We start from the raw sequence: 21,816 nt of genomic DNA on the forward strand, positions 1-21,816 counted from the left end.
AATATTACTTTATAATAAATACAGTGCAACATGTCACATAATTTCTCCCACCCCTCTCAGGTAGCCAATATTGGTATTTAGGCATTTATACTAGTTTTCTGTGGCTGCCGTAGCAAATTACCACAAACTTGGTAGCTTAAAATGACACAAATTTATTATTTTACAGTTCAGCTGATTTAAAGTTTGATACAGGTCTCACTGGGCTAAATTCAAGATGTCAAGTGAGCTGGCTTCCTTTCTGGGACATCTGGGGGAGAATCTACTTTATTGCCTCTTCCAGCTTCTAGAAGCCACCCACGTTCCTTGTAACTCACTTCCTCCATCTTCTAGGCCAGAAACCCTGCATCATCTTTCTGACCATTCTTCCTTAATCATATCTCCTTCTGACTCTCCTCTTTAGCCTCCCGATTCCACTGATAAGGGCCCTTCGGATTACACGACATTCCCACATAATCCAGGATAATCTCCCTATTTTGAGGTCAGTGGATTAGCAATCTTAATTCCACCTGCAAATTTAATTCCCTCTTGCCATGTAATCCAACGTATTTGCAGGTTCTGGGGATTAGGACATGGACATCTTTGGGGGGCAGGGGTATTCTGCCTACCATAGGCAAAAATACTCTCATACTTTCTCCATGCACACAATATGCCTCTACAAATAGACAGTGGTTCACATTTTCTTTCTTTTCTTCCTGCTTCCCTCTTGAGGAAATAAAATTTATATTTTAAGGCAAGACAAGAAAAAATTAAGCATAAAATTCTCCCTGTGTGTTTGTTTGGGGTCCTCCCTCTCTAATGTGCAGGGTGCATCTGCATTACACATTAACCAGAGCTCCTCAAAGATCGGAGTGCTTGCTCAGCTGCAAAGATCTTTTTTTTTTTCCTTTTCTTTTCTTCCGATGCCAGCAATGTAACTTCTTAAAGAATAGCATTCTTTCCCAGCTCTGGTGACTTGCCCATTTCTTTGTACATGTTTACCTGGATTATGTATCCTTGGTGAAGTTTACAGAAGATATCAGTATGTCATTTTGACATACAATCCTTTGTTTTCAAAAGGTATGTGACTGTGCCTTTGACTTCTAACAGGCGGAACAGTTCTCAGGGCTTTCTGAGACTGTGCTTCCCAGGTTATAATCCTCAGTTTGGCTCAAATAAAATTCCCTTTTTTTCTTCTTACCTTGATAGTTAATTGAATTTTGATCAACATTTTCTTGGCGTAGTCAGCAGGATATCAGGGACACCCACCAGAGGGGACACCTAGAGTCTACCCCAAACCAGTGCTCAATCCCAGCACGGGCCCTTTGAGCCTCACCCACTTCTTGAAATTCCTCAGGTGCTTTGCTGAGTTATCCCGAAATCCAGACATCATTGCTTTAAAAATGTTGTGAATTTTATTCAAGCTGTTTTTCCTGGGATTTGGAGTCCTAAGAGGATACTCATTACATTTCCTAGGCAGGGACCTAGGGGGTACTTTGGAGTGAACTGGGTTGGCTGTCCTTTTTAAAAATTTGTCTTAAGTTGGAAAGATATGTATATATGATCTGACCAAACTGTTTGCTAGAGAAATGAGAACCTGAGCCTGCTCAACTCTGAAGAAAAATGGATATCTGCTCCTTCCACCACAAGGTGTTCTCAGGTGACTGAGAACCTAGCAGAAGTGTCTGAGGATCAGTCCTCCTGGTGTGTAGGGGTCCCACAGAGGACCCCACTACCATCATTAATTCTGCTCACTGGGTGGCATAATAAAGGCTGATCCCATAGTGTCCTGAGCACCTACAGCAGTTTTAGACTGTTGGAGGGAGAACCCAAGACATGTAAGAGGGTCAAACCCACCCAAGCTCCTTGGGGAGCTAGACTTGGAAATAGCGTACATTCGATCCATCACACTGCCCTCCAAGAGCTGTTCAGATCATATCTGAATTAGGCTACCAAATTAATAATTGGAAACTGTGCCTCAAAGGCTGAACAGCTCCTGGACAGGCAGGTGCTCACTGGAACTCTGGCTGGCTTTGTGTACAACTGGAAGGAAGCCAATGCTTGCAAGCATTTATCTTAACTCTTAAGTGGCCAGGGTGGAGTTTTTTTGATATTATTAATACTCATGTTCTAGAAAGCATATGATATAAATATATTAATATAATTGTTCATATGATTTCTAGAACATTTGGTATACACTTTTGATATTCTAGAGAATGTCAACTTAAGAAAACATCTTTTCAAAATTCTGACTCTGAGAGAATAAAAGTATTCCTAGGAGAAAACATGAAGTTATAATTCTTATGTCCTTGAAACGTAAACACAGCCCACATCACCTGAGACTACAGCTTTAGCTCAATTAGTGAAACTTAACATTGAAAGGATTGGGGGAGGGAAGGGAAAGAGGCTTTTTAAAACTCAAGCAGGAAAATTATGAGATCTCTGTCTGTCTTGACACATGTATGTCTGTGTATACGTTATAAATATGTCTTTACCTCCAGATGACGTTAGCACCAAAAGACTTAAAAAGCGTGGTTAAAGACCTGGTTACAATGTAATTATCAAGACAATTTGGCTACTTCTGTGACATACAACATTTTAAGATAATAACTATAATTATGACTGACATACCAGGGCATTTCAAGTTTTAGAAACTTCATATGATTTCTAGAACATTTATATTAGTTGCCTTAACTCCAGCTTGTCAACTAGCTAAAGATCAGGTAACAAATACTTATACTGACCATTGCTATACTTTTGGAGTGGCACACAACTTTGGAATGCTATGAAAATAATGAGGTTTTTAACCTCTTTAGGACAACCTATTAAAAAAAAAACCAACAGATTGCAGAGTTATAGTTACACAACTGCCAAAATAGTTAGCAATTATCAAAACAACAGGGCATTCCAAATCTGACACTATGGAAGCTAAAAGAAATCAGCTTGCTGGTGCTGCAACCAAACAGGCAGCTTTAAATATTTATCTTGTCCAACATTGAGAATGTCCATTGTTCTCCATTAACCCTGCTAACCTAGTGAAAGATTTCTTTCCACGGGCTCAAGAAATCACCACTCAAGAAGAGAAACAGATATGGCAATAAACAGGGGGAACTTTGACCCCATCACATAAATACAGTTTAGATCTGATAAAACAAAACAAAACAAAACAAAACAAAACAAAACAAAACAAAACTTATAGTGTCTATTGAAGCCCAATAGCTGTTACTTCAGCAGGAACATTTCTTAACCCATTGGACATTTGAGAAAATGATTTTATGGGGAAAACACTATTTTGGAAACTTTTATTCATGATAGTTCAAAGGAAATACATTACATTATTGACAGGGTCTTATTGAGACACTTAAAAAAAAATGGTAACTACTTTACAGCGAGCTCCCAGGAGATGAAAAAGATCATGAATTACAACCTAGAGATTTTGCTTGCTGGAAAGGATATCAAATAAAAGATTCTTTGCAGCCATGATGGAAAGAAACTTACTAGGTATTAACTAACTCATACACGACCAAACTGAAAGGCATTAATTCATGGATTCACAATTCTCTTTTTTTGTTTCCAGGCAGGCCTGAGCAGTCTTCATTCTGCAGAGAGACAATGACCACAGGTCCACACAACATGTCAAGATCAGGTGAGCCAGGGGCCAGTGCCTTCAGGGGTGGGCAGGTCCGGGCATGGGCAGAGCCTCAGGTTGAGGAGGGACCGATGGGCAGACAGGAAGGGGCCTAAAAAAAGACAAACCACACCAAGCTGGGGTGCTGGGGCTGCTCTCCGTCCTAGTAAGCACCCAGAGGGGCAACTGTAACATGGCTGGGCCAGGATCCACCCATGGGAAGAGGAAGGGCAGGTGGTGCTCCCTGGCTAGGAGGCGGCATCCCTGCCCAACGCACCCTGGGCAGAAGCAGCTCCGTTCAGGTGCCAGGAACTCCCTGGGCAGAGCCTGACAGGGACCCCCAACTTCCAAGCCAACCTCCCTTCCCCCTACTGCTGGCTCAGAAGCCAGGTTCCCTGGGAGGTGTAGATCATGTAGCGGAATCCGCTGTCATCGTTGTGCTCATAGATATCCGCGATGGGCGTGGACGCGCTCACCGTGCTGTGCTGCCTCGCCAGCAGGAGGAAGGCCGGCGTGGGGTTCAGCTGCAGGCGGCGCGCGACGATCTTGACCAGCTCGCTCATGTTGACATGGTCTGGGACCAGGAACTTGGTCTTGTCCAGGACTGGCAGCTGCTTCTCATCATTGTAGCGCTCCATGATCACCGGGATCCTGCTGGGGTGCTGGTCGTGGAGCTGCTGCACCTACTTACAGCTGTCGGGGAAGCTTCACCGCTGCTTGAAAGGCAGGTCCTAGGGTATCGCACGGACCCGGCGGGGTTCCAGGGCGCACGACGCGGGATGCGGCTGCGGTTCGGGGGCTCCGGGGCTCCGCACCTGGCATTCAAGGGTGCTGGGGCTCTCGCTGACCCCTGAGGGAGCAGCTCCGGGAGGTAACTCACTTGGGGTGACCTCTCATTTTAAAAAGATCCCTCCATCTGAATGGACTTTGACCCGTTTCTAGACCCTGGCTTCACCTAAGACAAACATCACCAAACTAGGGTGAGGAGACATCAACAGTAGCAGGCAACTGGCGCATCTATTTCCATCCTCTATAGATTCTAAGCTGCTTCATTTCCATCCTCCGCATCTAGGGTTTCCAGCTTTCCATTAAAATTGCTCTATCTCATTTTCTAGGGAGGTAGGTACATCCCCTGATCCTCAAAACTAGCCCACTACTTCTTCTAAACCAAGTGTTTATTTTATTTTTCTGTCTTTCTCATAGCTCATTTCAGTATTTACACTTCCAGTGATCATCTTATTAGCTGGCTTTCAGGGCTTTCCAATTCTGAGAAGCACTACCCTGGCCTCACTCTCCAGGCTGATCCTAAGACCAGTTTTAATAGCAATGCACATACACCAGCCTTTTTCACAAAGATGTCCTGAGTGCTTTCGCTTTGTCTGAGTCCTGCTGGTCACCTTTACCTCTATTTCTGCCTTTGCTTGTTTCCTGAAATTTTGATATATGTTTTGTTCTCAGCAACAGGCCTTCACTTTGAACCAATTTAATTGAACTGGTTTGAGCACTAGCACACTTCCTTAGGCATGATTTTATGTTCACCATTTTGTTCAATCTGCTTTGAGCTGCTCCACATAATTTTTCATCCTGCTAAAGCCTTGGCTATTCTTTTGGAAAGCTAGGACAGCTGATACTTCAGTCGTTCAAGCATATCTCCAACCAGCCCTTTTCTCATATGCTCCTTTTTCATTCTAGTGAACGGTGTAGTGTTTTGACATTTTATGCTGAGAAAATTATATATAATTTTATAGAAATTCCAAGCTAAAGATTTAGGGGAATATCTGAACTGAGCTGAACAGACTGGTCATTGGTTATGGCATTCAGAATTAACAGAACCACCTCTTGCTTGTTACTGAGGATTGGTTTGAAATGATCCACCTTTTTTACTCAGATATTTGAAGGGAACTGCTGAGTTGCTTTCTTTCTCTCTTTCTTTCTTGCAAACATGGTTTGTTTCTTTATTCTTATTTTATTTTTAGTAATCTTTAAAAATTAACATAATTGTAAACTATCAGAAAAGTTGGAGGTACCAACACAAAGAACAATTTTTTCCCCCAAACTATTTTAGAGTAAGTTGCTGACCTGGTGTTCCATCTTCTCAAAGTACTTCAGTGTGTACATACCCTCTAAATGAGGGCATTTTTCTACATAACCGTCAAAATCAGAGAATTAATGCTGATGCATTTCTACATCTAGTCCTCACAGTCCATTCAGGTTTTGTCAGTTGCCCTTTAAGAGTGAAAGGATTCCACTCAAAATTATGTTTTGCATCTAGTTGTCGTGAAACAGTTTCTTCTGGAAACTTCTGGAAATTTTCAGCTAGTCCTTGACTTTTTTGACCTTGACATTTTTGAATATCACAAGCAAGGTGCTTTATAGAATGCCCCTCAATGTGGTTTTGTCTTATATTTCCTCATGGTTAGATTCAGGTGATAAAACGTTGTCAGGAAAATAACTGAAGTGATGTCAGGCCCTCATATCCTATCAGGGTGGTGCATGATTTCAATGTCCCTTTACTGCGATGTTCACTTTGATCACTTCATTGAAGTGGTAGCTTCAGGCTTCTCTGCTGTGAAGTTACTCTTTGTCCTTTTGTGATGATCAGGTATTGTATGTGAGGTTACATTGAAACTATACAAATATACCATTTCTCACCAAAATTTTAATTTCTTCATCTGTTTATTTACCTTCTTGTGGACCATGGTCTTCAATTTTACTCAGTGAGTTATCTTCCACTATTATCATTATTTATGTTGATGCTCACATTGTCCCTGATTTGGCCAGTGGATATGCCTTCAAGTCCCCATCATTCTTTAAGAATATTCTTGCTTTCTGGTAACACCAGAAGCTTCATGCTCATCCTGTACTTTCCCTGCCTCAGCGTGCGATCAGGCATTATTCAGAAGGTCTCTGACTCCTTTAGGCGGAAAATGGCATTTACATCTGAGCTCTAGGTGTGCTCATTGGAGTGTTGCTGCTCCCAGGTCCTCTCTGCTACTGGAGCTAGGGAATAGATGTATGAGTGTGTGTATTTATGTATGTGTGTATAGACACTTACACCTATCATATGTATTTATTTCTAAAACTACCTATGTATGATATCCATGAGGTCGTATCAAAATATCCAGTTCCAGTCAAGCACCATAGGGTCCGTCCTACTATTCTCTCTTTCCACATTTGTATTTCCCTTCTCCCACCATGTGAAGCCAGACTTTCATTGCACTTACTATTTCTGCTAATTTGATAAACTCCCCTGCATAGAACCAGCCTCGCAACCTCACCATCACTGCCTCCCGTGCTTGGATGTTCACGTCATTCCACTCAGGTGCTTACAACCTCTACCGAGTCCTCGCCCCCATCCTCGAGGACAGAGCATCAAACCAAAGAGGATTAGTCTCAAGCCTCAAAGTCTAGTGGAAATTGCCCAGCTAGATTTCAGAGAGGCTTGAAATTTGTGACCCCTTTATTCTTTTCAATTTCTCCCTTTTGGAATGGAGATGTATATCCTAGGCCCACCCTATCATTGTGCTTTGTAAGAAGATAACCTGTTATCTGGTTTCACAGGTTCGTAGTTGGAGGGGAATTTTGCCTCAGAAAGACTCACACCTCAAGTCTTACCTATACCTGATTTAGATGATATTTAGACAAGATTTTGGACTTGGAGTTGATGATACCGGAATGGGTTAGGATTTGCAGGCTATTGTGATGGGATGAATATATTTTGCATGCCCTGGGCCTCAGTCTTTTTTTCTTTCCGGGGTGCAGAGGCGTTAACAGCAAGCTGGAAGCGATTCCCGCTTCATCTGGAAAGTGGCGGCCTGCCGCCAAAGACGCCTCAGGGTGACTTAGGCTCGAGGCTCCACTTGGGGGCGCTCTCGTATGGCTCGCGGGCGGCACTTTTCTCCACAGGCGGAACCGTCTGGCCGGGTCCTTAGTTTCTACGGGTTTCGTTTTCCGCGCGCACCCAGCGCTCCCCGACTTCCGGGCAGGCTCCGGTTGTTTGCTGGGCCCTGTAGGGAGCCGTCTCAGCTGGTTTTATGAAGAGGAAAGCCCCCCCCGGGCGAGCTGAGGTTTCCTGCGGCCGTCTCCGGCCTTCTGCCCCTGTATTCCAGGAGCTCGAGTCTGACCGGGGCCGCGCGCCTGGCGTCCGAGAAAGTCGGGGGCGATGGTCCAGATGGAGACGCAACTGCAGAGCATTTTTGAGGAGGTGGTGGTGAGTGGAACGGCCAGAGATCCCAGGCGATGGCTGAGCGAGGGGGTGGTTCGGGGGCAATGGCACAAGGAACCTGGCCCGGGCAACCTCTCCCTAAACTCTTCTCTGTTGTGATACCGTGTATGTGTGCAAGAGTTGCGCGGTTCTCAAACTGCTGTCAAATTCAGAGCCTCCTTTGAAATCAACAGCATCCTTTGTTACAAGCCGGGCGGGCAGGTATTGTTTGTTTTTGCGCGTTGCTTATTAAGGTGACTTGCCCTGTGATGTTACATTATATTATTTTGCTCGTAGAGGCCCTTTCCCCCCTTTTTGAAAAATTTACAATTGTTTGCTTTCTTTTTTAATAGAAAACGGAAATTATAGAAGAGGCTTTCCCTGGGTGAGTATATACGGCAGACTTTTGTGTTTTTATCTGAGTGTATCTTTGTTAAGGTTTTATTTAGGTCTCTCTTGGAGGTTTGAAAGATAAACTATAGTGGTGATGTTGAATTAACTTTTTAAAACTAGTGGCAAATAATGCGGTTATTGTTTTTTAGAATGTTTATGGACACTCCAGAAGATGAAAAAACAAAACTAATTAGCTGTTTGGGGGCCTTCAGACAGTTCTGGAGTGGTCTTTCTCAGGTGAGCACTGCACTTTTAATACATCCAGCTGACCCCTTGTTTTTTTTTTTTAAATTTACTTTGATGCTGCTGTTAAGGTCTTTGTGGAAAAGGAGGAATACAGTTGTTATCATCTTTTATTTGTTTATTCTGGTTTCCATTTGTTTCAATTTGTATTCTTCCAATGGAGAATCTATACTAAAAAATCAGATCGACTGCAACACAGTGCTTCCAAAAATCTCTTGCGTGTTAGATTATATAAAACCATTTTCATCCTCTTCTGATTTATTTGGTACACTTCAAAAGGGCTGGATTAGGGATTGTAATGGATAAAAATTTCATTCACTTACTCAACAAAGGAACTGGCCCAGCATTGATATAAAGATAATATAATGAATATACTATAGTAAAGGTACAAAGATGCTTTAATAAGTATACAAAGATACTATAATAAAATTGAGGAAAGGAAAAGTAAAACTTCATAACAAAGAACATTCACCAGAAAACATAGCCTTGAAAAAGACAAAATATGTGATCCTTAAGCTGCTTTTATTCCATTAGTACATTATCTTCACATGGTGCGTTATAGGTAGAAAAATGAGACCTTTTTGCAGTTGAGTGACTAGTGGTTAATTAACACTTGCTGCTCAGACGTGGGTCACATAGTGGCAATACGTTCATTTAAAAAATTTATTTTACTTTCAATTATTTTTTAATAGATAATATATTCGTATGATCCAAAATGCAAAGGATACCAAAAGTTGGACCCAATGAATAATCTGCCTTCCTTCTCCCTTAGCTTAGCCACATGTTCCTTTTCTGGTCTGCAACCAATATCCCGAGTTTACGTTTCCTTCTAGAAGTGTTTTATGCATAGGATCTTAATAGAATGTTCATATGCTGTGTACAGTTCATTAGCACCTTGCTTTTTTCCTTCTTAATAGTAAATTCTCAAAATAATTCTACATCAATCCATTAAGAATTACTTCTGTCTTCCTTTCTTACTTTATTATAGCAGCATAATATTCTGTTATAGGGCTGCACCTTCCTTTATTTAACCAGTCTCCTACCAACTGACAGGTTGCTTCTTACCTTTTTCACTTTAAATAATACTATAATGAATAGTTTTACGCACAGGACACAGAATAAATTCCTGAAAGTAATATTGCTAGGTTAGAGGATATGTTTATGTGTAACGTTTATGGAAATTGCCTAGTAGCTTTCCCTAAGGGTTTTACTAATTTACGCTCTCACTAGAAATGTATAAGAGTATCTATTCCCTAGAGCCGCACAGTACCATGTTAATGAACTTTTTGATCTTTGCCAATCTAAAATGTGAAAAAGTTTATCTCAGTATGGTTTATTTTTTTGTTTCTCTGAGTGATGTTAAACAGCTTTCCAATATTTTTTTACTAATGCGTTAAACAACAACAAGGACTTACTGTATAGCACAGGGAACTATATACAATATTTTATAATAACCTATAATGGAAAAGAATCTGAAAAAGTAGATAAAGGTATACATGTATAACTGAATCACTTTGCTGAACACCTGAAACATTGTAAATCCTACTTTAATTTTTAAAAATGAAAAAAAAATTTATTAAATAATTTATGAGTTAAGATATGGTTCTTGTCTTCAAGAATTTTATATTCTGGTGGGGGAGCCAGGACAAAATAAATTATTTCTCAATCAGCAGTATATGTTCAACAATAGAAATGTATAAGAGTGACACTGGTAGTGCAGAGGGGCAGGACATCTTGAGAATATTCTAGAAGACAAACTTATACGAGCATCACATTTTGGCATCAAATTTAAAGTTATGCAAGTCTAGAAATTGAATATGTCATTGGATTCATAACTGGGCTCTTAGGGGTTAGAGTCACACTAAATTCTCATGAGTCTGATGTACTAATTCACAATGGACTTTTTCCCCAGTGACAGGAATATTTATATCTGCCATTAAGAGCAGTGCATACAAAACCTTACACAATCTTTGCCAGAGTTTTCTATTAGGCATGAATATGTTAATAAAACTGTACTCATTTTGGAGGTTTTAAGCTTAATATAACTGAAGTACTAAATCTGAACTTTTTAATAGATAATATATTCGTATGATCCAAAATGCAAAGGATACCAAAAGTTGGACCCAATGAATAATCTGCCTTCCTTCTCCCTTAGCTTAGCCACAATAAATCTGAAAGTTTATTTTTTAGAGATTGTTCTCCACGAATGTTTACAGTGGAGTATCTCATTCATAGTCTTGATGTGCTCCCCATGTACTATTAGCTATTTGTTAGTTATGAAGTAGAAGTTTAGACCTAAAATATAATCATTTTCTCGTTTTCCAGGAATCTCATGAACAATGCATCCAGTGGATTGTTAAATTTATTCACGGCCAACATAGTCCTAAAAGAATTTCTTTTCTTTACGATTGCTTAGCAATGGCGGTCGAGACTGGTCTCCTTCCACCCAGGTATGTATAATGGTGGATATGAACAATCTAAAGAATTGTCTTTTTTATTAATGTTTAGAGATTGGTCTAACTAATATACATAAAATAGATAAACAACAAGTTTATACTGCATAGCACAGGAAGGTGCATTCAATATCTTGTAGTAACCTATGGTGAAAAAGAATAAGAAAATGAACATACGTATGTTCCTATAAGACTGAAGTATTGTGCTGTACACCAGAAATTGACACAACGTTGTAAACTGACTATACTTCAATAAAAAAAAAAAATAAAAAGAAATTGGTTGAGGTTGTTATAAAAGGATAAGTGAATGAAAAAGGGAATTAGACTCAACAAGAAATCCTTCATAATATTTCAGTTTTAATTTCTAGAATGCAGTAGTCTTAGAATTACTTACTTGAAATGCTTGAAACCAGGCAGGCTGTGCCTTTCAGCACAGGGGCTAAGATCATTTACTTTGACAAGCTTGTTCAATTAACCTTGTTGTTGTTATATTCACTAGTTTGTTTTATTTTCTGGATTCCACATATAAGTGATATCATACAATATTTGTCTTTCTCTGTTTGACTTGTTTCATTTAGCATAATACCCTTTAAGTCCATCCATGTTGTTGCAAATGACAAAATTTCATTCTTTATGACTGAGTAGTATTCGTGTGTGTGCGTGTGTGTGTGTGCGCGTGTGCGAGCGTGTATGTGTGTGAAACATATTCTTTATCCATTCATCTGCTGATGAACACTTGGGTTGCTTCCATATCTTGGCTGTTGTAAATAATGCTGCTGTGAATGTAGGGGTGCATGTATCTTTTCAAATTAGTGTGTTTGTTTTCTTCAGATATGTACCCAGGAGTGGAATTGCTGGGTCAGTTCCAGTTAACTTTTGCTGCATGATGAATTACCTTAACATTTTGTGGCTTAAAACAACAATAATCCTTTTATTATTAACATCCATGACTATGGTGCTTGACTGGGCAAATAGTAGGTAGTCTTTTTCTCAAGTCTCATGATCGCAGTCAGACAGTGGCTAGAACTGGAGTCATGACAAAGGTTTCCCCTTTCATACCTGGAGGACACCTGGCTGTCTGTGGGACGTCAGCTGGTGCTATTGGCCAGAACCTATATACGCCCTCTCCATGTGACTGACTTACTCACACCATGGTGGAGTCCAAGAGCAAGCATTTACAAGAGAGCTAGCAGAAGCTTCATCACCTTGTCTTGAAAGTCATACAGCATCCCGTTTGCCTGTCTTGGGGCTGCCTGGATTTAGGGATAGAGAATGACATTGATACACTTCATGGGAGGGGTCTCAGTGTCACATTTTAGAGGATTGTGTGGGATCAGAAATCTTGTTGCAGCCATTTTGGAAAAATACACTTGGCCATGAAATGATAGAGGATAAACATTTAACCAATAGCTTTTGGTAGATTTCTTACTAGTAAAAATATAATGTCATTAATATTATTTAATCCTACTTTGTGTTTAGTCTTTCATACAAGTAAAAAATGTGAAATACTATACATAATTTTTTAAAAGTGTGCTTGAGTAATAATGTACCTTTATTACTTACTACGACAAATCGAATATACAAAGTATGCAGATCTTGCCTATTACAGAACTTGCAAAATCTGTCTTGTAACTAGAATGGGTATTACTTTTTTCTAGGATGATTTGTGAATCCCTCATAAACTCTGAAACTCTTGAATGGGAAAGAACACAGCTTTGGGCCTTAACATTTAAACTGGTTCGGAAAATAATTGGAGGAGTGGATTACAAGGTACTTCTTCCTAATTATACAAAGTAATTGCTTTCAGGCATAATTAACTTTTCAGGGTATATATCATAATTTCACATGGGAGAGATGAAGTGGAAGTCTTTACAAAATCTGTCTCCATTTTGTTGCATTTCCTAAAGGGATTTAAAATTGCTCAGTATTTCCCACAGCTTCTCTGCTCCCCTCCCAGCATTCTTAAAAAGGCAGGTGGCTAATAAATTTCTATGACAAGTAGGGAAGTCACCAAGCAGACCCTGGGTGCCTTCATGCCACAGATCTTATGATGTTGGGGCCACTCTCAAATGAAAGAACACAGAGCCGGGGTGTGTGTGGGACTGAGAAGGGATGTAGGCATCAGCTGACGAAGGGAGCAAGTCCTGCTTCACCTCCCCTTGACCACCCGTGGACACGTGTCCTTCCTAGCAAATATCTTCAGCCTGCCCTTGACCGCGAACAGCAGCGTGCCCTCCCTAACTGTGTCTCATCCCACAGCTCAGGAACGCTGTCACTGCACAGGCTTCTGCTTCATTCAAGCTACTTTTATTCTTTTCCTTTTTGAAAGACTTGCCAATACCTGACCCTGTGCTTCCCATCTGTATTTTCTCTAATCTAAAATGACTTAACTGATAATTATTGGCTTGAATCATGATTTAATACAAAATTAATTCTAGGAAGCTTTATCTGGTTATTTTTTCTTTACTAGTTTCTTTAGCAGGTTAATATGTAGTTTTTATCTTCTTATTTGTATGGTGCTTTATCATTGTTTCTGATTTCTCTCATGTATATGTTTTGTCTGCCTTTTTTTTAAACATTTTTTTATTGAGTTATAGTCATTTTACATTGTCTGCCTTCTTGATCACAGTTTATACTATGGAAGGAAAGTTCTTATCTGTATATCAGATTCTGCCCTGCAATAATGCAACTGGTAATAGATATGAGCAGATGACCAGGGAACAGAATAGCATTATTGGATAAGTTTGAAGTACTAAGGTGGGTGATTGCTGATGAGAAGGGAGAATAAAGTTAGACTGTGCCAGTGGGAAGGAGCAGAAAGGGTCATCTGCTAGAAAGTTGACTATTATTGCCCATGTTTTCAGAGTACTTTCAAGTTCTATTCAAATATCTTTCTGTCTGTTAAGCTCAAATTTTTTGACCCTCATAATAATAGAAACTCTTCTAATGTTACAAAGGTCAAAAAAGCTTAGCAGAGTGTGGAAAGTTTAACTTTTATTTATAAGTGACTTTCTTTGTCCATTCATATCACAAGCCATTCTTTAGAATTCTGCCTTGGAACATGACACTTCTCTTGGGTTGATGTTAGGGGCTTGAATGTCAGCTGTGGTTCAGAAAAATTAAGTATGACCTTGAAGGTAACTTTCCAAGTATCTAATCTTGAAACCTTTAGATGTTTTAACTAGCACAGGGGACATTACTTAATTTTAACCTATGACTTCCATTATATCAGGGTGTTCGAGATCTCTTGAAAGTGATTTTGGAGAAAATCTTGACAATTCCCAATACAGTCAGCTCAGCTGTTGTGCAGCAGCTTCTAGCAGCACGAGAGGTAATTTCAACATGTCTCCAGTTTGTTGATCATACCCTAAAAGACGTCCAGTTTTACATAGTTCTGTGCTTTTAAAACGTACAGTAGTTTGTAAAATGTTCCATTCATTTACTTCTAGAAAAATCAGTTCTACTTTTAAGGTGCTGTTTTACTTTCATTATATTTCAAAAGGAAATTTTAAATTTTGATTAATTCATGGTTTTTAATTATGAAAATAATATAGATATTAAGGTATTTTCAACTATTACCAGCCATCACCCTATGGACCAATTAAAAGATCTTTGTGCTTCATAACTAACATTGCAAAAATTGTTACTTTGGTCCATTGCCTTCCTGTTGGAGTCTACTAATATTTAAAGCTTTTTCAATGTTATTTACTGTTAGCAATCTGTTCTATTGTTTATTATTCTTAGACATTCTTCACATATAAATGAATATTTTACGCTACAGTTTAAGCCCAATGAATCCATAAAATGATATCTGTACTTTTTAATACCGTTGTTGTTGTCGTTACATTTAAAAGGCTTGTCTGTGGGACTGGTAAAATAATAACAGTGCCCTTTTATTTTTCTTAGGTTATAGCGTATATCTTGGAAAGAAATGCCTGCTTATTGCCAGCATATTTTGCAGTCACTGAGATCAGGAAACTATATCCTGAGGGAAAACTTCCACACTGGGTAAATTTAATATTTTCTAAAATTTTTAATAGAAATTTTTTTAAAAAGTAGTTATATTAATCTTATTTTTTGTATGCTTCTTTTTTAAATGGTCACTTTATCCTTAGGTAATATGTATTTTTATTATGCTAATATATTTCTTTCATTTCTCTGCTGAGACAGTCTATATATCATGTGATAAAATATACACTAAGGGCACGGTGGTATGACTTGGCTTAATTCAGGGGTGGATGAACTGGTAAGGAATTCTTTCAAAGGAAGCAAAAGAGAACTAAACTTTGAGTAATTTTATGTGCAAGTATTGTAGTAAATCTTTACATGTTATCTCATTTTATGTAAACGATCCTTGTATTCCGAGGAATCTTGATTATTATATTTATACTTCTGTTTTGTTTTAGTTACTTGGAAACCTTGTATCAGATTTTGTGGATACCTTCAGGCCCACAGCAAGGATAAACTCCATTTGTGGTAGGGTTATGGTTTACAATATACCAAATATACTAGTACCTGATTTTTAGTGATCTGACTATTGAATAAAGATCTGACTATCTTATACATGTCTTGGTGGCTTGTCATTTTAATATAACACTAGGAGCTTAATAATGATCTTTTACCTGTTTGGGGGCACTTTGTGTGTTGAGTGCAGGGAGGGAGGAGCAACTGTCTGTACTGGGTCTAAGCTTTATGTAGAACTGTTCTAGAAGATGTATTTCCTTGTGATTAGGGGAACTTTTGATAGAGCTAGTGAAGCACCCAGGAGTCATCTGGAAGTGTCAGGAGATCTGCTTCTTTCTGGCCACAGCACACAAGACTCTCAGACTGACTCTCTCAGCCCATTCCAGTTCACACCTTTGCTCAGTTTTTCATTTATTTTGTTTCCTATTTTTTCATTTTTTTAGATTCTCAGAATTTTATTTTAAAGATAAGCACATGATTTGCAATTTTGCAGTGCTCATATATATTACTGGATTATTTCTAGAGAACATGGTGGCCTCAGAACAGTCTGGGAATGTAGACCATTATTTAGTCAGTGGTCAAATTTTGAGTACTTTCTATGAATCGGGTGCTATTCTAGACACTAGAAATACAAAAATAAACTAAACAGACACTAGACAGATTATTCTTAGGCTTCTAGCTTTTGTAACTGAGTGAATACTGACATTTAGTGAATTATAGAAGTACTACAGGCTTGAGAAGGATGATGATGAATTCAATTTATGTTGAACTTGAGGTGCCTGTGGGAAATCCAAGTGACAGTGTTCTTCAGGCAGTTGGATACGTGAACTTATTGATGGTCATATACTGTATCTAAGGCCTGACAGTGTTCTTCAGGCAGTTGGATACGTGAACTTATTGATGGTCATATACTGTATCTAAGGCCTTTAGGAACGTTATGCTTACAGTTACTCAGGTTGACCATAGACTAAAGGTCTGTAAACTTTTTCTATAAGTGGTGATGTAACAAATATTTTAGGCTTTGTGGGCTATACTGTCTGTTGCAACTACTCAGCTCTGCCATTACAGTACAAAGGCAACAGTATTCCAATAAAACTTTACAAAAACAGGTGGCTAGCTATTGGGATTTGGCCCATGGATTATATATAGCTTGCTGGCCTCTGTCCTAGATATTTGGACAAATGCAACATTTGTGAGTTTGGAAGGCCTGTACAAATTGGTCTTTAACCATCTGAATTAAAAATAATCAAAACAAAATTTCCAAACTTCTAATTAAACCATTTTTTTAAAACAGTCCCTGTTTCAGCATAGCTATTGATTAAATATTTGTAGAGTGAATGAAGGACCTGGCATTGCTATGTTCACATTTATTTAAAAACATTTTTTGTAACACATACAGGCCGCTGCAGCCTTCTGCCAGTTGTAAATAACTCGGGCGCCATTTGTAATTCATGGAAATTGGATCCTGCAACTCTCCGTTTTCCTTTGAAAGGCCTTTTGCCATATGATAAGGTATGTTGTTAAATATAATGAAACTTTTGGTCCATCTGAGAGAGACTTCATCCTGAATTATATTATGTGTAATGTTAAATTGACTCTTCATAGACTGAAGAAATAAATATTTAATGAAACATAGTTTATGGTTTATCGTGTAATTTCAGCCCCCAAGTCTAGCCTGTGGTTTTTGATACTGCAGGTGTGTATGTTCCAGTGATCCGCTTCTGACAAAGCACTTGGGGTTAGAAAGTTGAATTTTTAAACTGATTCCTTGTTTTCACTTTTCCTTTCCAAATCATGGACCAAAAATGAATTTGCAGTGTCCCCAAAACTTGAGTCAGCCTCTTATTTGTTAGATTTCTTTCAAAAGGGGAGGGGTAAGGGAAGACAAAAGTAGGGTCGAAAGTTCTCAAAGGAAAAAAATCCACAAACATCCATAAAAGGGAAATATAAGATATAGACATAAAGCTATAATGGAATTTAATAGAATGGAATTTGACTTGGTATATTAGTCAGCAAAACTTTGGAATGTGAAAAAGGGGTAAGCTAAATGGATTTACAATCATCATGATAGCAATAATAATGAAAACAGATAAATTTATTTTGTGCTTACTGTGTGCCAGGCACTGTTTTAAGAACTTTGCTTTGCAACAACCTTTATTCTTAACTATTATCGTAGTATTTCCATTATCCATATGATGAAACTGAGACACACAGTTGGGTAGTAACTTGACTAAGGCCCCACATTTAGGAAATAGTATAGTCAGGATTTGAACTCAGACAATATAATTCCAGAATCTACACTCTTACCCCTGTGCTATCAAGTCATTTGTCCCCTCCAAATTTGGAAATGGTGTTTATGTTTACACCTGTATGAGAATCTTTAGAAACTGTCTTCATTCTTTCTTGATTAGATTTCTGAGCAAAAAATCCTTTCCTTACAGTGATACGTAAGACTTCCATGTGACTGTAGCTGAAACCACTTCTAAGTTTTCCTCTAGGACCCTGGACGAGTCCCTTCACCTCAGTTACATCTTTTATCAAATGAGGGGTGGGAACAGATTCATTGTAAGCACTAAAATCGTATGATCTTTTCCCACTAGATACTGCCTACTGTGCGAAGGTAACAAGTGCCTTTAGAGGATTTTTTTTATCCCAACTTCAAATTATTTAAATTAACATTTTCTTTGATCTTGAAGCAGTAATTTTCTTTATTTTCTTTAAAGGATCTGTTTGAACCACAGACTGCTTTGTTGAGATATGTTTTGGAGCAGCCTTATTCCAGGGATATGGTCTGCAATATGCTAGGTTTAAATAAGCAGGTACTGTACTGTGCTGGAACCTAGTAAATTCTGCATAGAATCTGCACTGTTCTTCTCTCTTTCCTTTGCTATAGCTAACTGAGCAAAACAGTTAAGAACTATTTGGTGATTTTTTTTTTAATATATGGTTTATTAAACAATGTATTGTTTCTATCATTTATATATTGCTTTAAGAATGTTTAAATTAAAAAGGAGATATTTTAAAAGTTGGTTTATTTTGCATTGCTTTTTTTTCTATAAGGCCAGTTTCAAGTATACCTTTTGCCAGAGAAACCTACACATGACTTAACCATAATTTTTGACTTTTTTTGTTGTTTGGGTGTCTATTTTTAAAACCCTTGGTATCTTCAGCGTGGCCTCATTGCTGATCTGTTTTTTTTTTTTCTTTTTTCTTTTTGGTGTATGTTTGTTTTTGGTGGTTTAACATGTGGGAGGGTTTGTGCTGACTCTGGGTTCCTTGAGGCTGGCCTCATAGTCACTGTTTTGTCTTTTCTTTTTTTCTTCCTTTATTTTTGTTCTGTCCTGTCTTGTCCTGCCCATCCTCCAATGCTCTAGACCTTGAACATTGCTCAGGTATGTTCACAACCTTACTGTTGTATTGTGACTAACGATACGCTGGCCGCTTTGTAGCCACTGATTCCATTTAGAGAATACATGTATGGTCGGGGCTTGAAATTGGCAGGACCATGCTGAGACCAAGGCCACTAAAACGAATTTCTTCTTGGGATATGAGAGTTGTTTTTGGTGGATTGTTTTGGTTTTTGGTTTTTGGTGTTTGTTTTTTTTTTAATATTCTTTTTTTATTTTTATTTTTTAAACTAAAAGACAACACCTGGCACATGATAAAGCCTGTCACTTTTTGATGGGTTGTTTTTCCTTCCCACTCCATTTTTCTGTTTTTCATACTTTAGGGCTAAAGCTAGCCTGGTGGAATTTTCAGAGATGGAAAGATTTGTGGTGGCCTTTATCTTTCCAGACTATTAAAACATAAATAAATAACAACATCAATAAAAATACTTACGTTGCTTTGCCCAAAAAACAAAAACAAGTTAAGAACAAACCAAAAAAGAGAAAAAAAGCACTTTAACAGAGATGTGTTACTTTTAAAAGTTGGAGTGGTAAGCTTTACACAGGGAAGGCTTTTTTGGAAACATGGGGATTGACTAAGAAATGTCACACTCTTAGGTGGCCCCACACCTGCTTGACAAACACCCTTCTTTGTCAGTCTTTGCCAGAAGTGTCCTCCTCCTGGAGTGAGCGCCTCTCAGTCGAAGCCCACCTGTGGTGAGAGGAACACGCAATGGCCAAACTTTATAAACCAAACTCTTATGCAGTCCCAAGTCTGCCCCAGGACTTTTCACCTTTGAGATTTTAAGCAAAATAGTGGATCCAATTATTTTTGTTAAACATTTTTGAGACCAATGTATTAAAATAGACCAGCTTTTTGATTTTAAAAAGACGTTCTTGTCTAGGTTATATAAAATAGCGTTACTGTTTGCAATACTATAGTGAAGGTTGTGCCAGTGCTTCCATTTATAAAGCCCTATTTTTAAGGACATATAGCTTGGCCATAAAACTTGCTCAGTGTTGAAACTTTGCATGCCAAACCTCACCCTAGTAGCAGTATCTCTTTTATTATTTTAAGTTTTTTCTTCTGAAAAATTTACCAAGTCTCCTTGTTTGGACAAGCCTTTGTACATGTGAAACTGAAACTGCTTCACCCTACAGTATCTGACAGTTACCTCATATAACCTGTCAATGTAACATCTTAAATACCAAGTCATTAACTCTGATCAACTTTCACTTGAGTTAGAGGTAAGTATTCAGTTAACTTTGAAAAAATGCTTCATGCCATGTCTCAAAACTAATTTTTGCAATGAACTTTAAGTCATACTTGACTCATTTTTTTTTTGCAGTTTGGTGGATCAATGTACCCATGGTCATTTGAGCTGCAAGTACCTTCCCCCAGCTATCCTTAGCCATCCTTAGCTTTTGGCTTTTGGGGGGCAGCTCTTCTCAAACTAGAAATTGGCAATTTTTAGAGAAGAGTATTTCTGATCTGATCCTTTCAATAACTAACAAGTTTCAACCTAAAAAAAGTTTATGACTAAGACATACATCCATAAAAAATGAAGTTTATAATGGAAATGCTGACAGAACATTATTAAGATCCCACTGTAGTGTAAACATTGTCAGAAATTCACAATTCATCAGTAATTGTTTTGGCAGAAAACTGCAGTGAGTGGACTTGTAGATATAAGATATATGCTGAATTGACGTAATATATTATTTTTACCACCTGGAAAGTAGGGTAGAAAATGAGAACACACTGTATAAGAAGCATACAGTTAAAAATAAACAGGTTACCTTGTCACTTCCTTTATCGTTACAGAACTATATTCTGCACTATACTTTCTTGTCCTTTCTCTAGCAATGCAATAATTTACTTAAAGCTTTGAAACCTTTTACCAGCTGTCCATATTGCATTTTCCAGTAGGAATTGGGCTATGGTATTTCACCCTAAAATCGGTTGCATTCAGAAGGTCAAAAATAGCCCAGTTCTGTGACCAGCAAGGTAGAGTGTTCACAGGGGAAGAATCCTGTTTTGTGTGTTTAGGCAAGAGTTTGTGTTCCTTCTGCTGAATAAGAGCATCACAAAACAGATTCTCTCTTCAAGCTCTTATGTGGTGGTATGTGAACTCCGGCTGCCCTGAGACAGTGAAGTACTAGACCAATCATGCAGTCTATCTTTGAAAGGCACCATTGAAAGTGGTATAAACTGGCATAGGGCTCCAGTTCTGATTGGCAGAGAATATGATATATAACACACAAAGGGATTTTTCTTCCCAACTTGCCCTGCATAGGTATTGCTTTAAAATTGATTTCCGGCACTGAAATAATGATTTTAAATTAACTTAATCCCACCTAAGTGCAATATGTTCAAGCTGCACCACAGAAGCAGTACCAAAAGTATTATATGAAAATGTCAGGGGCCACTTAATACAGGATATGATTGCTGAGACTGAAAGTCATTATCATTTGCTATTTGAAATAATGGTGGGAAAGAATCAGGCATGGGTGGAGGTTAATGTTTCTATTAATGCCTTGTGCCTGATTTTCAGCTTTCACCAAAGCTGGAAATTTAAAATAAGTTTCCAATACAGTTTGAGCTATTTATGCAGAAATTGAATTATTAAAATATTGAAAATAGGGTTTAACTAAATGTGCATATATGTATGATGTAAACTGACTAATTCAACTTGTATGCCTATATCTTAAAGACTTAAATTTTAAAAATTTTTAGAAAGAAAGTTTGAATAGCCATAGACATTAGCATCCATTGGCTACCAGAATTATCACAGCCTGGTAATTGCTAATTAACCTTTATTCACAGATTATTAAGCTGCTTTAAAAAAAATTTAACTTGTTCCACTTTGTAAAATAATTTATGTGGTGGAGAGTCTTAATGTTTTATCTTTTAGCAATTGAAAATGAAAGCAAAACTTGTTCTAAAGTATTTAGCAGCAGAGATCATTTTATATTCCAGACTTTTTTCTTGTCCCTTTTTCTGTGTGTGTGTATCTTTAAAATTGACAATTAAAAAAGGAACATGTTTGAGCTATCCCTAAACTTGGT

The 21,816-nt window shown here is 38.2% G+C and overlaps 1 protein-coding gene and 1 pseudogene across 3 annotated transcripts in view; one reads left to right on the top strand and one right to left on the bottom strand.

Moving 5' to 3' along the window:
• Positions 1-3,665: 3,665 nt before the first annotated feature.
• Positions 3,666-4,613, bottom strand: LOC105077427 (microtubule-associated protein 1 light chain 3 alpha pseudogene; annotated as a pseudogene).
• Positions 4,614-7,565: 2,952 nt separating this feature from the next.
• Positions 7,566-21,816, top strand: part of MED23 (mediator complex subunit 23) — a 39,135-nt gene continuing 24,884 nt past the window's right edge. The window contains exons 1-11 of one of the 3 annotated variants that reach the window (XM_010965556.3): positions 7,566-7,814; positions 8,162-8,193; positions 8,351-8,438; positions 10,770-10,894; positions 12,556-12,667; positions 14,130-14,228; positions 14,804-14,905; positions 15,304-15,373; positions 16,761-16,873; positions 18,085-18,180; positions 18,736-18,753. In XM_010965556.3, the coding sequence (XP_010963858.1) occupies positions 7,767-7,814; positions 8,162-8,193; positions 8,351-8,438; positions 10,770-10,894; positions 12,556-12,667; positions 14,130-14,228; positions 14,804-14,905; positions 15,304-15,373; positions 16,761-16,873; positions 18,085-18,180; positions 18,736-18,753 (903 nt within the window). In that variant the 5' untranslated portion in view covers positions 7,566-7,766. The remainder of the gene's footprint in view (positions 7,815-8,161; positions 8,194-8,350; positions 8,439-10,769; positions 10,895-12,555; positions 12,668-14,129; positions 14,229-14,803; positions 14,906-15,303; positions 15,374-16,760; positions 16,874-18,084; positions 18,181-18,735; positions 18,754-21,816) is intronic. The other 2 variants (XM_074368359.1, XM_010965555.3) reach the window with 2 other exon arrangements.

This window comes from Camelus bactrianus, chromosome 8 (assembly GCF_048773025.1).
Source record: "Camelus bactrianus isolate YW-2024 breed Bactrian camel chromosome 8, ASM4877302v1, whole genome shotgun sequence".
In the NCBI taxonomy this organism is placed as follows: domain Eukaryota; kingdom Metazoa; phylum Chordata; class Mammalia; order Artiodactyla; family Camelidae; genus Camelus; species Camelus bactrianus.